General features: G+C 38.3%; 1 protein-coding gene across 2 annotated transcripts in view; it reads left to right on the top strand.

Annotated features, from left to right (window-relative positions):
• Positions 1-22,064, top strand: part of ERP44 (endoplasmic reticulum protein 44) — a 90,116-nt gene that overhangs the window by 57,238 nt on the left and 10,814 nt on the right. For both annotated transcript variants that reach the window (XM_006741096.3, XM_081803280.1), the window contains 6 exons: positions 4,834-5,018; positions 6,260-6,375; positions 9,045-9,102; positions 10,659-10,775; positions 15,246-15,357; positions 16,298-16,439. In XM_006741096.3, the coding sequence (XP_006741159.1) occupies positions 4,834-5,018; positions 6,260-6,375; positions 9,045-9,102; positions 10,659-10,775; positions 15,246-15,357; positions 16,298-16,439 (730 nt within the window). The remainder of the gene's footprint in view (positions 1-4,833; positions 5,019-6,259; positions 6,376-9,044; positions 9,103-10,658; positions 10,776-15,245; positions 15,358-16,297; positions 16,440-22,064) is intronic.

Here is a 22,064-nt window from a genome sequence, read left to right as displayed (position 1 = left end):
CTTCTTTGAAGAAATAACGGGAATTTAAAAACTTTATCTAGGGGTGGGCGCCTCGGTGGCACAGTTAAGTGTCCGACTCTTGGTTTCGGTTCAGGTGGTGATCTCAGGGTTGTGACATGGAGCCCCACGTTGGGCTCTGCATTCAGCGGGGAGTCTGCTTGAGATTCTCTCTTCCTCTCCCTCTACCCCTCCCCTCTCTCATTCTCTCTTTCACTTCTCTCTCAAATAAATCTTAAAAAATAGTTTATCTAAATCTCCAAACTTACTGTCATTATGCTATTGATAATATTCTCTTATTATCCAAGTTAAATATTCCTGCCACATTCCTTAAATTGTTTTCTCTCTCATTTTTTCCTTGATCAGTCTTTCTAGTGGTTTATCAATTTTACTGGTCTTTGCAAAGAACCAGATTTTGGCTTTTTGATCTTCTCTATTGTATATTTGTTTTCCACTTCATTAATTTTTGCTTTTACCTTTCTCATTCACTTCTTTATCCTTTGTTTTTTATTTGTTCTTTTAATAATTTTCTAAGATGAATGCTTGGCTCTTTGGTTTTCAGCCTTTCCCCTCTGACATACCTGTTTTAATGTCCTAAATTCATTCTGCGTATCACTTTGGCTGTATGCTGCAAGTTCTCATAGGTACTTTCATTATCATTAGGTTCACATTATTTTTCAGTTTCTCTTTGTGGTTTCCTCTCTGATCCATGTCTATATAGTTTTTAATTCTCATTATGAGTGGAATCATTTGAAAGTTGTTGAGACTTCTTTTGTGACTCCTTGTGTTTGTTTTTTATATGGTGTATACACCTGCCAAGAACGTGCGTTCCGCAGCATTGGAGTATTGTGTTCTGCATGTGTCAATTTAGTCACGTTTCTTAGATATGTTGTTCAAATTCTCCTTACTTTATTGATTATAATTAGTACATTATTGTTATATCAGTTACTGAAAGAAGTGCGTTAGTAATTTCCCGCCATGATTATAGATTTGTCTTTATAGTACTCCTAGTTTTTACTTTATTTCTAGACTGTTATTTGACATATACAAATTCAGAATTGGTGTATCTGTCTGGAAAATTGAACTTTTTATTATGAAGGGTCCCTCTTGGTCTCTAGCAGTGCTTTTTGCCTTAATGTATACTTATTTACTATTAATATAGCTGTACAAGATTTCTTTTGATTAGTTTTTGCACAGTAAATTTTTCCCCAGCCTTTTTCTTTCAAGCTTTGAGTATCCTTATGTTTAGATGTGTATTTTATAAGGATATGTAGTTAGAGTTTACTTTTGCTTCTTTGTCAAAGATCACTTCTGTATGTATATGTAGGTCTATTTCTGGACTCTATTCCATTGATCTGTTTGTCTGTCTGTATTCCAGTAACACACTGTCTAGAGTCCTGTAGGTTTACAGTAAGTGTTGAAGTCCACTGGCTTAAGCCCTCTCGTTTTGTTTATCAGGGATATTGGTAATTTTCTTATAACGTCTTTGTCTGGTTTTGGAATCAGGGTAATTCTGGCCTCATAGAATGAGTTGGAAAGTGGACACTTCTCTTCAATTTTTGGGAAAACTTTGTGTGGAGTTATTTCTTCCTTAAATATTTGGTAGGATTGGCCAGTTCTCATCATGGGTTTTTGCTGGTAGATCCAATTCAGATTAAACATTACAGGGCTTTTACTTAATTTTCTCAGTTTTCTATTTGTATCCTTTTTTCTCTTATGCTGAAAATCTTGACTCTTAATGGCATTAGCATAATTACTCATGTGCTTTATCTATAATATGTGTGTTTATTTCAAAATAACAATGCCAGTATTAAAATTTACTTAGAACTAACTGTATTTTACTATTAAAAAATTTTCCAGGGCGCCTGGGTGGCTCAGTCGTTAAGCGTCTGCCTTCGGCTCAGGTCATGATCCCAGGGTCCTGGGATCGAGTCCCACATCGGGCTCCCTGCTCGGCGGGAAGCCTGCTTCTCCCTCTCCCACACCCCCTGCTTGTGTTCCTGCTCTCGCTGTCTCTCTCTCTGTCAAATAAATAAATAAAATCTTAAAAAAAAAAAAATTTTCCATAGTTTCAGAGCTAAAAGTATAAAACCAAGGTATGGTCAGGGAAATCTAAATTCCACCTCTGACCTTTTCTTGCTTTTTCTCCCATTGGCGGTGTATTTTTGGAGGGAGGAGGGGGATAAGCACAAAGATTATGTAAACGTACATATATACACATATACTTGCTGATAGCCACACACACACACACACACATTATATGTTTCTTGTCTGTATTTCTTATGCAAAACAACATACCTATACACATCTTTCTGTACCTGGCTTTTTTGACTTAATGTATCTTGGACATGGCTCCTTAGCAGCGTAAAGAGATCTTTTTCATCCCTTTACGTAACAGCCTAGTACTTCACTGTATGGGTGTACCGTCCTGTAGTTAAGCAGTCTTCTGTTGATGGTATTTGGGGGAAATAGTCACTTTTAAAAAGACATTTTCCATATTCCAGACCACAGCACTGTGGCACTGGCCAGTAGAATTACTTAACCTTATTGTAACAGCATTTTTATTAAAATCGTTTTCATTTCTACGTCACTGCAAACATTCACTTTATAATATGCCAGGTTTCACGGTGTAGTGTGCTGGGGACTGAAGGGGCTTTTCATTAGGAAGTTAAAGTTCCTTACTTTTTATTGTTTTTCTGGGCTGGTTTTCTTAGACGCAGGGTAAGCCTAAGCCTTCGTGGCCTTTGCCTTACAGCAAGTGCTTCTGTTTATCTTAAAAGACTTCTGCTTGCTGATGGAAGCACTCCCAGCCCTCGGTTTGTAGCACCAATGTAAATCTCATTAATTCCTTGCTCGGGTGATAGAACCCCTGCGATTCCTACAACACCTCAGAGATGGGTTTTCTCATAGGCTATTAGGCTGAAAAAGGGCATGTAGTGATATATCCACTAGTCTTCTGCTTCAACAAGTACCAGCTTCTAAATGATTAGTGTCTATATTAAATATGTGTATATTGAGATACCTTAAAATTAGTTCAGATTTCTGTGATTTGGTGAATAAAGTACTCTCCTTGGCCTCATATTTAACCAGTGGGTCCCTTCTTTTGCTTCGATTTGTCTTCTGTTCAAAGGATTTCAGTAGTTAAGCACTATTTCCTCCTTTTTAGATTCTCCATGGAGTTTACCAAAGTGTTACATGCTCTTAGTTACGTAGCCTTTTCTCTAAACCTCCTTCTGAGAACCCATATTCATACATCAGTTTAGCTCTCTGATTGTTTATCCTAGAGAAAACACGAATACACCTTGACTTACCAAATATTATTGTAAGTACTTTTCCGTCCTCCTGAGCAGTGCGAAGACCTTAAAATACTTAGAATCATTAACCTCCTCATCACCTCTCCTCCCCAGCTTAGATGCTCTTGGTGTCATCATGTATTTTAGTTGGTGTCAAATCCCACAAGATCTGTCATTGTTTTGTATAGTCAATATTCACTTAGATTTTTAAAACCGCTTTATTGAGGTATAATTGACATACAATAAACTATGTATTTAAAGCGTACAGATTGATAATTTTGACCTATGTACACACCCATGAAACTGTCAGCACACATATATGTATATTCGCTAGTACACTTGTTTGTACCATAGAATCTCTTAGAAAATTAAGGTGGGAAAAAAAGAAATTAAGGTGGTCAGCAGAGCCTTATTGCTGTTATGTTGGTTTTGTTTTGTTTTGTAGCTACTAGAAATGGGAGGCAGGGTAAGAGAATTTTCATGGCTTCTTGTGCCACCATTTTAGAATTCTGCCCTCATTTTACAACTCAGTTAAAACAAAAATGTCACCTGTTTTAGGTCACTTCAGTCCCCTCTCTGGTCCCCTTCATTTAAAAAATTCAGTGTATCTTTTATCCTTTTCATCTATGTGCGTAGTGTGGCATTTGAGCTTTTCCAGTGCCTAGAAGATACTGATTTCTCATATTTGCCACCTCTTGGAAATAATAGCAGAAATATTTAAAGGCTTTTCCATTCTAATTGAGTCTATATCTTAGTAACTGTGATTTCTACAAATGAGATCAGCATACATTTTGATTTTTTGAGACTATACACACTAATTTCAAGGATTTGCATGTGTGTGTGTTCTTTTTAAAATCTCCACTGCCTGAGAATATACCAATAGGTCATAATAAGGGAAATTTTTTTTTTTTTTTTTTTAGTATATACTGCTGACTTTTGGGTTTTATTCTGTTAGCTTACACAAAATTTGTGTATTTGGTATTATGAATTATTCCTCTACTAGCCGAAGAATCTAATATTTTTAGCCTTTGAGTATAGTTTTAATTTAAATTTAATTTTCTTTTATTAAATGCTGTAAGAGATTCTCGCAAGTATAAAGTGAGTTGAATAACTTTTCAAAATGGGAATTTTGCATATTCTAATTATTTTCTGGCTATCTATAGTAATAATTACTAACACTAAACTTACTGGGTCATGCATTTGTGTTATCTCATTTAGTCCTTAAAACAAACCTGTGTGGTAGAAATTATTATCCTTACATAACAGATGAGAAACTAAGGCAGAGAGAGTTGATATAACTTACAAGTTCATACAGCCAGTAAATAGCAGATTTGGGATTTAAACCAGGCAATATATGTCCAGATCCTGACCTTTTAATCAGTATAAACTTGTCACGATTAATTTTTTTCTCTAACATTGAAAAAGAATTATATGAACCAAAATACCCTCACTAAATAATTGTAAGATTTTTGACTGTTGGCCTAATGGGCTCACCCAGACCCAAGTACGAGGGTGAAGTTAATTTTGTTTTTCGTTCTTTTAGCTGATATAGCCCAGAGATATAGGATAAGCAAATACCCAACCCTCAAATTATTTCGTAATGGGATGATGATGAAGAGAGAATACAGGGGCCAGCGCTCAGTGAAAGCTCTTGCAGATTACATCAGGCAACAAAAAAGTGACCCCGTTCAAGAACTTCATGACTTAGCAGAAATCACCACTCTTGATGTAAGTTAACTTTTACTGGATCAAATGAACATTGCCTGTTTAATTAATGTAAACAAAGTCTTGTGCAATCAAAGAATCTGGACAGTTTCTTATAATTCATTGCAGTGGATCTGACATTTACAGACTTAGCGAGTTGAATTTTTCTTGAATTAATTCTCTGAGTCTTTGGATAAAATCTGTAGCATACAGTAGAGCTGCACTAATTTAAATCAGTCGAGGGCAAAGAATAGCCTGAGTTGTGAAGCCGTAGAAGTTAATTGTCAGGCGTACACAGCCAGAGAGTTTCCATATTTTCCTTAGTGGAGACCCTCAGGCTCTCTGCTCTAATGAGTCCTGTGTCAGCTCTTTGTATAACTTCCAGTGTCCTCTAAAACAGTCCTCCGTTAATAAAACCCTTCCCACTGTATGCTTAGTAGTTAAAAAAAAAAAAAAAAAGCTATCGAGTTGGGGCTTTAGGTTGTCATTGTCAGGTTTGAGATTTGACTTTTACCCTGCTTCCACGCTAAGAAGTTAGTTAGCCTTTCATGGATGCTATCAGAAGACACAAGGCTCCCGGGTCAGAGATAAAGGACTTTATTGCTCACATCCCAGCAAACAATGGGAGCATGTTTGCCTTTGTTTCTTCAACCTTCCCCCACCCCCGACCCCAAGTCCTGTGGAGGTGACATGGAGGGTCCAGATGGATGCCTGCACACGCCGTGGGTTCTGTGGTGGGAGAACTGTGGCCTCGGAGAACTCCGGTTTCAGAGCCAGCAGTAAGCCTGCTCTCTGTCCTGGAGGGAGATTACCTCACACTTCAGGATTGCTTGCTGTAAGCACAACCCTCAGGAACGGCCTGGGTAAAGAATGCTCAGGGTCTTGCATTTGGCTGCACCTAACTGTGTAGGAGTATGAGAAACCCATGAAGGAGTCTCTACCCATAGTCATACGTTATGAATCGATGTATTATTTTAAGGATAGTTACCTTATTTAGGAATTCCTCACCTTATTTAGTAATAGATTATCACTGATCAGTTAAAATAAAATGCTAGAAGGAAATGTTTATGATTACATTAGATGGGAGGTAAGATTGTTTTCAACCTAATATAATCTTTAATAGTTTTGGACTAGGTGTTAAAATCCAAATATGCATTTCTAGTGCTACATTTGTAGATAATTGAACAACAGCTGGGTGGATGAAATGACACATTTATAGCATATCTATATATGTTTGTAAAATAATTACATACTTTATTTTACAGCGCAGCAAAAGAAATATCATTGGATATTTTGAGCAAAAGGATTCAGAAAACTATAGAGTTTTTGAAAGAGTAGCAAATATTTTGCACGATGATTGTGCCTTCCTTTCTGCATTTGGGTAAGTATCTTAATTGAGAGTGTGTTAGTGGGTCGACTTGGCTGCCATGTGACATTCTTGTTGTGTGTGGTTATTTTCTGAAGATGACCTCTCCAGACATGATCTCAGTTCCCTTAAAGTCACCAGCCAGTCTTCCTTACACCTATCTCTGACCTCTTTTTAAAAGTTTGTTTATTCTTCTTTCTATACTATATTCTATTTCAGAATATGGGTGAGTGGAAAAGAATGGACAAGTTAACAATTACCTCTCATGCTTTTATCCAGCTCATTTACTAACACTATTCTGTGTTCCCACATAGTTCTCACATGTGGGGTTTCCAAACTGAAACAACTCCTAGGCTTTCTCATGAAGAAGCATGGGCTTCGTTGTCTTGATTAATCTCCAGCTCTCCACCACCTTTTCTTCTGTCTTCCCTGTCCCAGAGGAACAGTACTCCTTCCCAAGGTTCACCTCTTTCCTCGTGTCTTTGTAACCATCCCTCGAGGATCCTCTTTGGCATTCATCCAGCAGTTGTCCTCACTTTCCCGTGTTTTGACCCTGACCCTTTTCATGACCTAATTTCTTTTGCCAAAAACATGATTCTCTCTTTCCTGACCTTTCTGTTCTATCTCTTGAGCTATAATCTCATCTCTTTCTTTTCTTTTCTAATTTTTCCCCAGGATTAGTTTATGCCTGGCCACCTTGAATTTCTTAAACACCAGCCAGTGAAAAATCCTTACCCTAGTGGAAGCCGACTTTTGCCTTCATTACTCTTGTGAGACTTCTCTCTGCACAGTCACGAAACGCTTCTTAACTGCCAAGTCCAGTGGCCTTTTTTCAGTCTTTAATCCTCTTCAGTTTCTCAGAAGGCTGGGACAATCAACTGCCCTAGCCTTTATCTGCTGTGTCTACACGTAGGCTGCCTTGAATACCCCTGGCTTGCTCCTTATTTTTCTGACTTCTCTGACTTTCCCTCCTGTTTTTTTCTTTCTCTCTCAAAATGGAATCATTCTATAGTTCTTTCCCTTTCTTTTCACTGGGGGTTATCGCCATCATCCTTTGACTTTATGCAGTATGATTTCTCTCTTTGCTTTGGCCCGTAACTGTTAGACTCCATTTTGGTGCCTATCTTGAGTAGAGTCCAGGTTTCTGGCACAGTCTGTCCTTTCCATTTTGTGACCTTTGTCCTTGTTGTAATACTTCTGTAAATTTTGTATGTGTTTTATTGTGAATGCTGTCAGTGATACTGGGAGCTCAGTGTAGGAGTAAATAACAGAAGAACTTCTCCCTGCCCCACCCCCCATGCTTTGTGCGGGGCTGCTCTCTGGCCGCACGGGCCACTTGCTTGCTTCCTCAGACACGGTGGCACTTCTGCAGCAGGGCCCTTGCCCTTACTGTGCTTGGTGTCTGAGGTGCTTCTCCTAGATCTCGTCTCCTCAGGAGGAGCTTTCCTGATAGCTTTATATAAAATAACACTGCCATCATCCAACTTGGTCATTCTTTCACCACTTAGTTTTCTTCAGAGCACCTTTTTTATTGGTGTTTGATCACCCAAAATAAATATATCTATTTGCTTGTCTCTTTCCACCAAAATGTAAGCTTCGTGAGAACACAGGCGCTGTTGGTTTTGTTCACTGCTGTGTACCCAGTGCCGAGACCATACCTGGTACGAAGGAAGCACCTAGTGAATAGTTAGTGAACAAACGAACGAATGGATGGATGGAGCATGTTCTTCCTTTTCGTTCCATTGGCATCAGTCTTGGTTAACATCCCTTGCACCTCCCTCCTTTACTGCTCTAGTCATAAACTGGAGAGAAATCAGTGTTCAAGTCACTCAAATATAATTTAGAAAGAAAAAAAGTTACCTACTTGACTTAGAATTTGTTGTAGAGTTCACTCACCAAACATTTATCGGACACCTATTATGTGCTGGATACTGTACTGGGGCGTAGGAAACGATGGTGAACAGATAAAAAAATTGCTTATTGTGGAATTATATTCTAATGATGGAAATTATTTCAGTTCATCTCCTTTTTTTTTTTTTTTTTTTACAAGTTTTGGTTTTAAAAAGTAAAAAGTAGGGGCGCCTGGGTGGCTCAGTCGTTAAGTGTCTGCCTTTGGCTCGGGTCATGATCCCAGGGTCCTGGGATCGAGCCCCATATCGGGCTCCCTGCTCGGCGGGGAGCCTGCTTCTCCCTCACCCTCTGCTGTTCCCCCTGCTTGTGCTCTCTTGCTTTTTCTGTCAAATAAATAAAATCTTTTAAAAAATAAAATAAATAAAAAGTAGAGAGTTCTGATTGAGTTTGACTTAGAAGCAAATAATTTATTTTTGTGATTGATCTATGTGACCACATCAGTGACCTTGATCCCCAGTTACTGGAAACAGTCTGGTGTCAAAAATAGCTTTTGGTGCTACAACTGCCAATCCAAACTTATAAAATATTGAGTCCCAAAAACAGCTAACTAAACTTTTCCTTTGAAAAAGTGCCTCATATTAAAGTTTTCCTTTAAATACATGCTTGTTGTTAGTATTACATAGTCTTATGAGTAGGAAAGATGATGCACAGGTATATATTTCAAGTCATTATAATACATACATTGCAAAACAACCAGCCCATTCTGTTTCATTCAAGTATATCACTGCTGTTATTCTTAAAACGTATTATTACTACTTCTCTCTTCCTATTAGAGCTGTTTCAAAACCAGAAAGATACAGTGGAGACAACATAATCTACAAACCACCAGGGGTAAGTCGCTATTTCTTAGTGTGTATAATTTTAAATATAATTTAAATACATGTATAGGATAATCTGTAGTTTTATACTTGTTAATTCACAGAATCATCGAATTTTAGTACAGAAAGGAACCTTGAGGCGTCATCTGGTACTAATTCAAACCTTTCAAAATAAAGATGGTACACATAGGCCTAAAGTCACATAGAGATTTAGTGGCCGAGCTGGGACTAGAGATCTCCTGATCCCCAGGCCTTATTCATCTCTCTGTTTTGCATTCATTATGAGACCCAAATTCCAAAAATGTTTCTGTGGTCTGTGATCATCACTTCTACCTGCATCAGACTAGCCAAGCTCCCAAGTCCTCTGGGGTTTAAATTAACCTGATACTTGCCAGACAACAGGGAGCAACTAGGTTGCTTTTGACCCTTGGCTAAGCAGTTAAGTGTATCTAAACTTAGAAGTAGCTGCTTAGGCCCAGCTGATGGTAGCCACAGTCGAGAGGCGAAAATCCCGGTGTTTGTCATCGCATTGACCTGCTGGTCTGTCATTGCAGTTTTTCACACATGCACGAATGGGAAACTGTTGATATTTTTTCGATTCAGAGTTTTCATTTTAATGCTGTTTGCAGTGTCTTGATATACTAAAGTGTTTGGTTTTTATGTAGTCCTATGAATGAACTTTTTGCTTATTAGAAAGCTCATTTCCTATTCAGAATTCAGATAGGTATTTGCCTGTATTTTCTGCAAGTGCATTTCATCAATAGTAGGTTACATCGAGTGACTGTCTCTAGATTATCAGAATCCAGTACAGTTGGTTGTTAAGTCCATGGGCTCTGGAATGAGACTCCATTTTCGTGTCAAATCTGCCACCTTCCTAGGTGTGTAACTCCTGGAAAGTCTCTTAGTTTCTCTGTCCTTCAGTTTGTTCATTAATAAAAATAGCTGTGATTATAGGAGTCCTTGCCTTATGGGGATGTTTCAGGGATTCAGTGAGTGATCACATATAAAGTGCTTACACCAAACAGTGCTTGGACACAGTAAGTTTACGCAGTTAATGATAGCTATTATTTTTGTTGTCATTTTAAGCACTTCATAAATACTGATTTTGGGTGAATTGTGAAAAGAGATACTGTAGGTAAGTAATATTAGAGATAACAATGCCTTACATTTATATAGTATCTTATATTTTTCAAGGCCCTTTCCCTAGAAGTTTCCAGATTTTCTTCTAACATTTTCAACTCTAAGGGATAGTTAAATTAATTAATTCAGATAATTCTTTTTCACAGTGCCTGCCATTGGTGAAGATACTGATAAACAATTAATTGACTCAGATCTAAGGAAAAGCAGAAGGCTTAGACATCACGGGTTGGCTAATTAGGTCTCTGATAAATACAGAATTTTACAGCTCTCTTTCTCGGAAGTTCGGTGGTTTTTGTTTTGGGGCGGGGGGGTTTTTGTTTGTTTTTTGTATACCCTGTAGATTTTCTGGGCTCATAGATGGCTTTGAGAATTCATTTTTGCTAGCACAGGTTAGATTTGTTTAATTTTTTTCCTCTGCTTTTGTAACAGCATTCTGCTCCAGATATGGTATACTTGGGATCTATGACAAATTTCGATGGGACTTATAATTGGATTCAAGATAAATGCGTTCCTCTTGTTCGAGAAATAACATTTGAAAATGGAGAGGTATGACTTTCTGATGTGTGTTATCTTTAAAGATTTCTGAAAGAGCAAGCTTCCTCCAGCCATCTTACTATTTTACTACACATTTACCAGTTGTGACAGTCATACAGTGAACAGAACTATGTCATAGCCATTTCTGTAATAGAGGCCACTGATTCTTAGCTTTTGCTATCCAAGAACCCCTCTCTGTTGCATTTCCATCAGTAGCCTTGAAAATGAGTTGGACCATGCCTCTCAGGTGATTCTGCCCTAGAGAAGCAGTGCTGTGCAGATTTTAGTTACAATTAATTATATACAGTGAATAATCTTTTGCCATAAAAAGGTTTTTCTGATTCCTGTCTATCCTGAAAGAATGAAATTTTGTTATTTCATCATAATAATGAAAGTAGTTATCAGATGTTATAACTGACCTCAGCGATCCTGAAATAAAGTCCATCCAAACTCTTACAGCTCCCATGAAAACAAACACAAAAGTCATTTTTAAAATATTTGAAGGAACAAGTACAAAGGGCTATGTCTGTGAGGTACATAAGAGAGCTGTGCATTACACATGAAAGAATTGTGTATAGTTCAGATTTTACATATATAGTTCAAATTATCACATACCCATATAACCACCACCTAGTCAGGAGTTGGCAGTTCTGTAAAGGGTCAGGTGGTAAATATTTTAGGCTCTGCAGCTGTGGCCCAGAAGCAGCCTCTTACAACACCTAGACTTGAGCGGGGATGTTCCAGTAAAGCTTGCTTGCTTGCGCTCTTCCTAGTTTGTTGAGTGAACATCCCTGCTACTTTTCTCAGTTCGCTAGGCTTTGGGTATGTTTAGCCGAATACATGTGTTTATTGCATTAGCTTATTTAGTCCTCAGAGGCTTAGAAAGATATAGTAACTTGTCACAATTATTCACCTGCTTTGGTAGTTGTTCCTTTTTTTTTTTTTTTTCAAAATGCACATTCTTTTATTTTTTAATTAACTGATTTTTTAAAATTATGGTATAATTAACATAGTGTTACATTAGTTTCATGTGTACAATATAGTGATTCAATAATTCCATACATCATTCACCACAAGTGCCCTCCTTAATCCCCATCACCAATTTCACCCATCCCCCACCCCCTTCCTTCTGCTAACCATCAGTGTGTTCTCTATAGTTAAGAGTTTGTTTCATGATTTGTCGCTCCCTCTCTTTTTTCCCTTTGCTCATTTGTTTTGTTTCTTAAATTCCACACATGAGTGAAATCATATAGTATTTGTCTTTCTTGGACTGATTTCACTTAGCCTTAAACCCTCTAGATCCATCCATGTTGTTCCGAATGGCAAGATGTCATTCTTTTTATGGCGGAGCAATATTCCATTGTGTGTACGTATATATGTATATATACTACCTCATATATATATATATATATATATATATATATATATATGCATGCCACCTCTTCTTTATCCATTTACCTATGGATGGACACTTGGGGTGCTGCCATAGTTTGGCTGTTTTAAGTAATACTGCAGTAAACATAGGGGTGCATATGTCTTTTCAAATTAGTGTTTTTGTTTTCTTTGGGTAAATACCCAGTAGTGGAATTACTGGATCATATGGTGATTCTATTTTTAATTTTTTTAAAGAACATCCATACTGTTTTTTACTTTGGCAGTTCTTACAGGAATAGTTTCTAAAACAGAGTCAAAATGTATAGACCTGGAAAATCTTAAAACAATAAATAGGGGTTCATCTGGCCACCCCCATAGTAGTTTCACATTTAAAATTCTTTAGATTTTTATTACATGTTGTAACCCACTACCCCAAATCATTTAAACTTTGAGGAAAGGTTTATTAACCTCTAAAGTTGGTTGTCTGGATGACCCTCCCCTGAGGGTTATCTTTTAATACCTATTTCATAAAGAATATGTTGGTGTGGGCACAGGGAAACATGGAAGCCCAGGCAGCATAAACTACCAGCTATTGTGTTAATGTATGTAAATTGATATAGCAAACTAATTGACATGGATGTATTCAAACTACTCATCTGTTCTCTCCTAATAGTTGTTAGTGCATCCATACTTTTGCTTAGTTTAATAAAGCAATATGTTATATTTGTTTTTACTTTTAACCTTCTAGCTCTTAAATTTTCTTTCTTTTCTTTTTTTTCAAGATTATATTTATTTATTTATTTGACAGCGAGAGAGGGAACACAAACAGGGGGAGTGGGAGAGGGAGAAGCAGGCTCTCTGCTGAGCAGGGAGCCCAATGTGGGGCTCGATCCCAGTACCCCGGGATCATGACCCGAGCCGAAGGTAGACACCTAACCGACTGAGCCACCCATGCGCCCCTAGCTCTTAAATTTTCTAGAAGGTGACTGCTGAGTCTTATTTCCCAATTAGTATTTATTCAGCAACATCTGTCTTCATTTATTCAGTCATAGGTTGACTGCACATTATTGTGTGTAGTAATCTGTGAGCAAAAGAGAAGTAAAGTGAAATTCTCTGTTTTTAAGAGGTTTTCAGTCCAGTAGTTTGCATACAGATAATGGAACATTAAAGACATACCCCATGCTACATGAGGGGCACTATGAAAATGTTCTGGGAATTCAGAGGAGAGACTTCATTTCTACCTTTGGCGGAAATGAGGTAGGAATCAGGGATGACTTTCTAGAAGAGGCATTTGGGTCCTGTAACAAAAGGGCAGAAAAGAAGTAGAAGTACTCATGGAAATAGGGAAATAAGAGGAGGGGCCTGTGCATTAATGAGTGTTGAAGGCACTGGTTGGACTTTGAAATGGAGATATCGAACAGGAAGTTGGGAATCCAGACTTGGATTGTGGACTGGAACTGGGCTTGGAGATAGAGAAGGAACCAGTTAGTGATGATGGAGATTATTGGAATAGTTGAAGTTGCCGGGCTAGAGCAGAGGAGTCCAAAGACAGAACCGTGGGAGTAGAAGCAATGAATGTGTTGGGGAAAGAAAAAAAATGTGAGCTGAAGAGATAAAAAGTGAGGAGGAAGAAATTGTAAGTCAGCTTGCTAAAAGATCAGTGTGGTGCCAGGGCCGTGGGGGAAGAGAGACGGAGAGCAACTGCTCACAAGTGAGTGTGGGTTTTCTTCTTGGAGTGATGCAGACATTCTGGAATTGGGTAGTGTCGATGTTTGAAAACCTTGTGAATATAATAAAACCCACCACATTGTACACTTTAAAGTGATGAATTTTGGGACGCCTGGGTGGCTCAGTTGGTTAAGCGTCTGCCTTTGGCTCAGGTCATGATCCCAAGGTCTTGGGATCAAGCCCCGCATCAGGCTCCTTGCTCAGTGGGGAGTCTGCTTCTCCCTCTCCCTCTGCCTGCCACTCCCTATCTCTCTCCCTCTCTGACAAATAAATAAATAAAATCTTTAAAAAAAAAAAAAGATGAATTTTATCATTTGTGAATTATATCTCAATCGAAAAAGGTAAACGTGACAAGAAGCTTAATAATTTATTCCGTATATGAGCATAACAGGCTTCAGCACTGAGACGGAAACCATAAGCAAGCTCATGTCCTAGAAGATAGGTTCCAGTTTTAGTTTTTTTAGCATAAAGGATGTTTGTGTTTTCTGCTGCTGCAATTCCTAAATTACAGAGAGACACGCAAGAGGATTGTTGATGGAAATAATTTTATTATAATAATTTTATTATGAAGCCCTTTCTGGGCTTTTTCTTATGAGTCAGAAGTTAGCATTTGTCAGAGAGAAGAAATGATGAAAATCTGCTGTCTACTCGTCACATTTCTCTTGATTATTCCCCAATAACAATAATACAAGTTTTTAGGGCATTCAGTAATTTTTGAGGTGCTTTTGTGTCTGTACCTTGTATAGACATATACACATACGTAGTGGCAGGTACTTGTTAATAATGTCGGATACATTGTGTATTGGTTAAAGACTGGCTGTCTTGTGGGGTTTTTGTGTTTTGGTCTGTACCAACCACTTTTTAGTTTTGGGTAGTTCTCATGTAAGTGGAAGGGTTTTTGCAATAAACTTTAGAAAAAACATGTTTCCCAGTCAGTTAGATTTATTTGTTGCTGGTACACTCACTCAGTTTTTCAGTGTTATTTGTGAAGACTGAAAATACTAATCATGTTTACCCTACCCTAAAATCAACAACATTTTGATAAAGAACCAACATAGTTCCTCCTTTGGTCAACTCATTTTTTAAATGTCATGGTTTCATCTAAAAGGAGCTGACTGATAGATCAGTGCAGTAGTTATTTTAAGGCAGATCAGTCCCAGCAGTGGAACAGGACACGTGGGTCCTCTGAGTGCCTGGGCACTTGAGGGAGAGGGCATGGGTTCCTTCTGCCGTTGAGGCTAATGTTTGTTTACACCACTGGACCTTTTTTTCCCTGGCATGTTGCAACTGTTATGCATGTTACATGAGTTGGGTTCAAGTTGTTCCTACCTAGAACAATGGCAAGGCCTGATAATTCTTATTGAATACTTCTGTATACAGGAATTGACAGAAGAAGGACTGCCTTTTCTCATACTCTTCCACATGAAAGAAGATACGGAAAGTTTAGAAATATTCCAGAATGAAGTAGCCCGACAATTAATAAGTGAAAAAGGTAGACAGATTAAGGTGTTTATTTTCAGCCTTTCTTCTGTCCCTCTGCTCCCCCCATTACATTCATATCAGTGTAAACATATTTGGGTTAAAAATTTAATAAGTAATGTTAACTCTACTCAACCCCTGAATTTACATGTCAACATGGGGGTGGGAAGCATTAGTAGAGATATTATGAAGTAGTGGCTTTTCAAAAAAAACAGAGAAACACATGACTGTTTAGCTCCCTAAAATCAAATAGCATGAAAAGTGGGGTCATGCGTGGACAACAATGTTAGTTTTAGGTACTTTCTTCCAGCACCTTGATATTTGTCTGGTCCCTTTCTAATGGATAGTCCCAGAGAGATCACCGAGAGAACTTACACAGACTAACATTTATTTCTAAATAAAAGAAAGTTGAGTAGTTCTCTGTGGAGCTCTCCAAACCATCAGAAAGGAGTTTGAGTTTTCACCCACTTTTCTTCTGTAGTGAGAGAGGAAAGTCAAACAAATAAAGTGAGGGCATTGTATAGAGCCATGCTCTTATTAGTCATGTACTAAGTGTTTTGGGGTTGAAATAAATTAAATGTCAACCAGTAGGGACTGGAAGGGCATCCTCCTTGAGAAAAGCTCATCTGTCAGTTTCATGAACTTGCTCACAACCGAGACCTGGATAGGGAACTGTCCATTTAAGGAAAATAAAAAAAAATTAACCAGAGCATCTGAATTAAGTTTGAGTTCATATAATTTCTCAGGAAATTATACTCTGCCCTAAGCACTAAAATTCTACCTCTTTTAAATGTTGTAATATTTAGGTTGTAGTTTTTGTGATCTATATTATTCTAACGCATGTTGATTATTGAAATTCATTAATTTATGTCACTTTTTGTGAACTTACAATCTTATGAGACTACAGTCAAGAAAATTCTAATCTCCCTCTCCAAATTCTATTTCCTGTAAAGGTACAATAAACTTCTTACATGCTGACTGTGACAAATTTAGACATCCTCTTCTGCACATACAGAAAACTCCAGCAGATTGCCCTGTCATAGCTATTGACAGCTTTAGGCACATGTATGTGTTTGGAGACTTCAGGGATGTGTTGTAAGTATTCTTTTTTCTTCTTCTTCTTCAATTACTGATATGTGTCTGAAAAATGAACTTAAAACCATTGTTTGAATATTTTAAATAATCCTATATTGAACCAGTAATACTTTGTTATTTGGATGGATAAGGTTTTATTTTTCACTCTAGAGTGTGGTGTAATTGTGAGAATTATGGTATATTCTTATAGAAATGCCAGCATTAGGTGATCCTAATACTTGGGAATTAATCTCTGAAAGAAAATTTTGCCCTTCCAGAAATTAGTTCTGAATTGAATTTGGTGTTTGTCAGCATGTCAAGGAAAGCAGATTATAGTCCCAGGTCAGGTTGGGCGCCTGAGTGGCTCAGTTGGTTAAGCGACTGCCTTCGGCTCAGGTCATGATCCTGGAGTCCCGGGATCGAGTCCCGCATCGGGCTCCCTGCTCGGCAGGGTGCCTGCTTCTCCCTCTGACCCTCCCCCCTCTCATGTGCTCTCTGTCTTTCTCATTCTCTCTGTCTCAGATAAATAAATAAAATCTTTAAAAAAAAAAAAAGAAAGAAAATTTTGCCCTTCCAGAAATTAGTTCTGAATTGAGTTTGGTGTTTGTCAGCATGTCAAGGAAAGCAGATTATAGTCCCAGGTCAGGTTAAAGGTAATTGGTAGTATTGCTGCTCACTGTGGTATTTAGGACCCAGAATATGGCTACGGCTAGGTGTTTCTGAGGGTATAGAGCTATGAACCTTTCCAAGAACGGGTAAGCTTTCTGAGTCCATTCTCAATTATCCATTCTTAGCTCTTTATACTATTAATAAATATGTAACCTGTGTCTCTACAACAGATAGTAGATTTTTATCAGCTTTCCAAGATGTTAAATGCAGTGGTAAAAAATGGAGATGTTTCTTCATGTATGAAAATTTTAAGCAACAGGTATTAATTCAAATTAGACTTCTTTTAAATTTATTTAAGTACCCTGTTTTATGTCTACAGATTAAATTGCACAGTTAGAGGATGATTTGAAATCCTTATTGCAGAATGAATTACCTCACTCACTACTCAGTATTTTATTATAGAGATGTAGTTGTTTGATAGAAGATTCTCAGTCTTACTGCATAGCAGGCCTGGATTTGAGTTCTGCCTTGGGCAAGTCACTTAACTTCTCTGTTCTTGTTTCTTTACACTTAAAATATGGTTGGTGGTACAGTTTATCTGATGGGATTGTTATGAAAATTAATGAGAGATGACAGTTGTGTTATGAACCATAAAGTACTAACAAGTATTTGTTCTTTCTACTTTACCTACACTCAAAAGAATACCATTTAGCCTGTTAGCTCATTAAATATTTATGCAGGTCTTTTGTAAATTCTTATTGTAAAATACATATAACATAAAATTTTCCATTTTAACCATTTTAAAGAGTAAAATTTGGTGGTATTAATTATGTTCACAGTGTTATACAACCATCACTAGTACTAGTTCCAGAACTTTTTCATCATCCTAAACAGAAATCCCATACCCATTAAGCAGTCACATCACATTCCGCCTCCCCTCTGCTCACGGCAACCACTAACCCATTTTCTGTTTCTGTGGATTTGTCTATAATGGATATTTCATATAAGTGGAATCATACAATTTGTGATCCTTTGTGTCTGACTTCTTTAACTTAGCATAACTTTTTCAAAGTTCATCAATATTTTAGCAAATATTGGCACTTCATTCCTTTTTACTACCAAATAATACTTTATTATATAGCTATACCACATTTCTTCTGTCAGTTGGTGAATTTTTTAAATTATTTTTTTAATTAAAATTCAATTAATTAATGTATAGCATATTATTAGTTTCAGAGGTAGAGGTCAGTGATTCATCAGTTGTATATAACACCCAGTGCTTATTACATCATGTGTCCTCCTTAATGCCCATCACCCAGTGACTCCATCCCCTCATCCCTCTCCCCTCCAGCAACCCTCAGTTTGTTTCCTATGATTAAGTCTCTTATGGTTTGTCTCCCTGTCTGATTTCATGTTGTTTTATTTTTCCCTCCCTTCTCCTAGAATCCTCTGTTTTGTTTCTTAAATTCCACATATCAGTGAGATCCAGGTCTTCTCTATGACAGTCACTATATAATATAAACCAAGTCATATAAACCAGTGATTTAAAGTTTACTAAGACTGGGTCCTTGCCCTCAATGAACTCACAACCAAGTAGAGAAAGGAGACAAGTAGGGTAACAGGCAGTTGTGTTTTACGATGTGAGAAGGGCTCTAGGGCAGAGCTCAACAGGAAGGTACCTGATCCAGGCTCTGGAGATGTGGATGCCTAAGGTGGGTCCTAAAGTTCTGTACCGCTTTATCATGGATGGAGAAGGAGACACGGCTTGGAGAAGGGGGATATTGGCAGAAACAAGTACGAAACTGTGGCTGAATATGCGTGGACGGGAGGGGGAATGCTGAGTAGTGAGAAGCGAGCAGCAGCTAGCTCATGAAAGCCCTATGATGTGTTAGGGAAGTTTGGCATTATCCTGAAAACGCTGAAGAGTCAATGAAAGGTTTGAATCGGGAGGTAATGAATCATGGAACACTACATCAAAAACTAACGATGTACTGTATGGCGACTAACATAATAAAAAAATTTTAAAAATAAAAAATCACTCAGGCTATAAACTGGAAAATAGATGAGAGGGAGTCAAAAAAGAATCCAGGAGACTGTTCAGTAATCCAAACAAGAGTTGATGATAGCCAACAAGTTGATGAATCTTGAATGAACAAATTACCTAATAAATTCTGGCAGTAGAACTAAAGCTAGAGAGAAGCAGGAATCTTGAGATATTTTGTAGGTGGAATAGGGGGACTTGGTATCGTAATAAAATAATAGAGAGCTCTGAGTGATGGCCAGGAATCTGACTCGCACAGCTAAGTGGGTTAGCCATTCACTGAGCTGGAGAACTCAGTGGAGGAGCAGCCTTGTGGTAGAGGAAATGAGTTTTCTTTCTTGGCATATTGAATTTGGGGTGCCAGGGGCCACGAAGGAGGAGTTTCCAGTAGGGAGTTTACATGGCTCCAGGATTCAACAGGGAGATCAGGGCAGGGTCTTGAACACATAAGGCTATAGCTGAAGTTATTGAAACAGCTGAGATGACTTAGCCCAGGGCTGAAAATGGAACCCTGATGAAAGCCAACATTTAAGGGGACGACAGAAGAAGGAACATGTGTAAAAGACTCAGGAGGAGGAAGAATCAAAGAAATGAAAAACCAGAAGAGAGTAATACGGTAATTGAGGGAGGAGCACTTTTAGCAGGAAGGAATGCTTAATCAGAAGGATGAAAGATCTGTTAGATTTGCCCCCCCCAACCCCCCCGCAAAGGCTGTATTGCAGTGAATCAAAGAGTACTGTTTGGTGAGGAAATGAAGATTTGACAATGAAAATTGTTGCAAGAAGCTAGCCTCTAAAGGGAAAGAAAAATAGGGGGATAGCTCCAGAGAGACATAGGATGAAGGGAGGTTTTGGCTTTTCTTTTTTCTTTCTTTTTTTTTTTTAACCCCCTTAGGGTACAAGAAACTAACCATGATTAAATGCTTGTGGGAAAGAATCAAATGGATTGAAGAGTTATGGAAAAAGAGGGGCTAATTGATCAAGCATAGCCCCAAGGAGCACAGAGGGAATGAGAAGCAAAGGAAAGAACCTTCTTCCTTTCCCATGAGAAAGAGAGGAAAGGAAGGGTGCATTCCTTTGGGGGTGCTTGGGGATTCCAGTGTTAGTGATAGGAGCAGAAGACCACAGATGTTTCCTGTCCAGTTCTTGTTTTTAACTGTGGCTAGGGAAGCAAGATCATTTACTGAGAGTGACGAGGTAAGGGGATATTGAGAGGCAGGACTGTGCTGGATTTTACAAGGAAGAGTAGTTGTACCCAGAAATCCACCTGAAAGGTCCAGATATCCCTAGCATCTCGGTGGAACTCCTACAGTCCCCTTAGCAAGCACGTGAGCATGGACTGTTGGGCTAGATGGAAATGTCTTACCTGGTTGGGTGTCCTCTTCCTCTCATTTCTTAGGCTTGCTTCCTGAAGCTATACAAGCTCAAGTTGAAAGAATGAGCTTTTTAAGAGAGGGTAGTTCTAGTGTCTGGGCTTGCTGTAAGTGCTTCCAGGCAGAGAGACTGTGGTTGGCATTAAAAATCCTACCTTATGCATGGGTTGTTTATATGAAGTTGTTAGCAGCACATTTCCCTACCTCTCACAGTGGATAAATCTCTGGTTCTTTACCTCTTTGCTTTCACTGCAGACTTACAGTCCCAATTACAAAGTCTTATATTAGTGGAAGTCAGCAGGATACTGACTTTACTATCAGTCAGCACCCAGATTATGCCCAACTTTGGCTTTTGTTCCTAGGAACACATCAAGGGTCATCTGTGAGGATTTCCATCTTGGCTGTCTTAAATTTTCTCCTCCAGTTCTGAAGTCAGATTTAAGTGCTACTTTGGCACTTCCAATCCCATCTTGGTGTCTGTTGGTCAGAGAACCCAACTAACACAAGTAGGTGTATTCTTTATCAGATGACCCAGCCCCCCTATTCTCCAGCTATAGTTTACTGGACCAAGAGGTGGGCACCTGCCCAAGAAAAACTAAACTATTAGCTGGCAGCATTCTACATCTGCCCTGGTGTAAAAAGAAACTGTGCCATTAAGATTCTCCAAAGAAATCTGGAAATGGGAAATAGTCCTCTCCTATCCTGCAAGTGTTTAGTCCTGTGAGTAGGGAGGGAGATAAGAGAATTGACGATACTTGAAGCTCTTTGAAACGAATTACTTCTTTAATTTCTCCCTTAGGTGCCTGATTTTCCCTCCTAGGCACTGTTCACTCTAATATTTTTTTAATTGTAAGGAGGCACATGCTGTGTGAGCTACAAATTGAGCCTATGTGAATAAGTGTTGGTGTTTAAAATCAAATAAAATATGTAGCAAAGTGAATCTGACACATTTATTGGCTTGCATAATTGTTATTGTGCTGCATGGTAATTAAGGCTTAAATGATAAGCCATTTCCATAAATTACTATAATTACTATTACTTTTATTAACTCAGTATTTCTGGGGTCAGTTGGAGGAAGTGTGGTTGTGGTAAGGAGCAAGAAAGCAGATTTATGGTATGCAGTCTCCTCCCACGCCAGAGTTGGCATGGGGTTGGGGGCAGGGGGCATGCTACCAGTGTTCTATTGACCTCTCCCTTATTTCGGAGAAACTGAGCCTTAGGGAGGTAACAACCAGCAAGGCCACACAACTAACTAGCAGGAGGCCTGGGATTCATGTTCGAGCATATTGAACCCAAAGTCCCAAGCTCCTAACGCATCACATCAAAGCAGTTACATTTTTAGTACATACAAAAAGCAGTGTAAGTGTGAATGTCAAAGATGTTTGAAGAGAGAGTACTTGTACCTGAAACTAAATCACAGATCTGTGAATCTTTGTGGGTTTTTTTCCTAAAGATTGACCAGATTGATTTCTTTTTTTTTTTTTGAATCTATAGTGTATTTTATTATTTTTTTTTATTCTTATGTTAATCCCCATACATTACAACATTAGTTCTAGATGAAGTGTTCCATGATTCATTGTTTGTGCATAACACCCAGTGCTCCATGCAGAATGTGCCCTACTCA

Source organism: Leptonychotes weddellii, chromosome 14, assembly GCF_054177405.1.
Source record: "Leptonychotes weddellii isolate Sample4059 chromosome 14, ASM5417740v2, whole genome shotgun sequence".
Lineage (NCBI taxonomy): Eukaryota > Metazoa > Chordata > Mammalia > Carnivora > Phocidae > Leptonychotes > Leptonychotes weddellii.
This window is presented reverse-complemented; position numbering and strand designations above follow the sequence as displayed.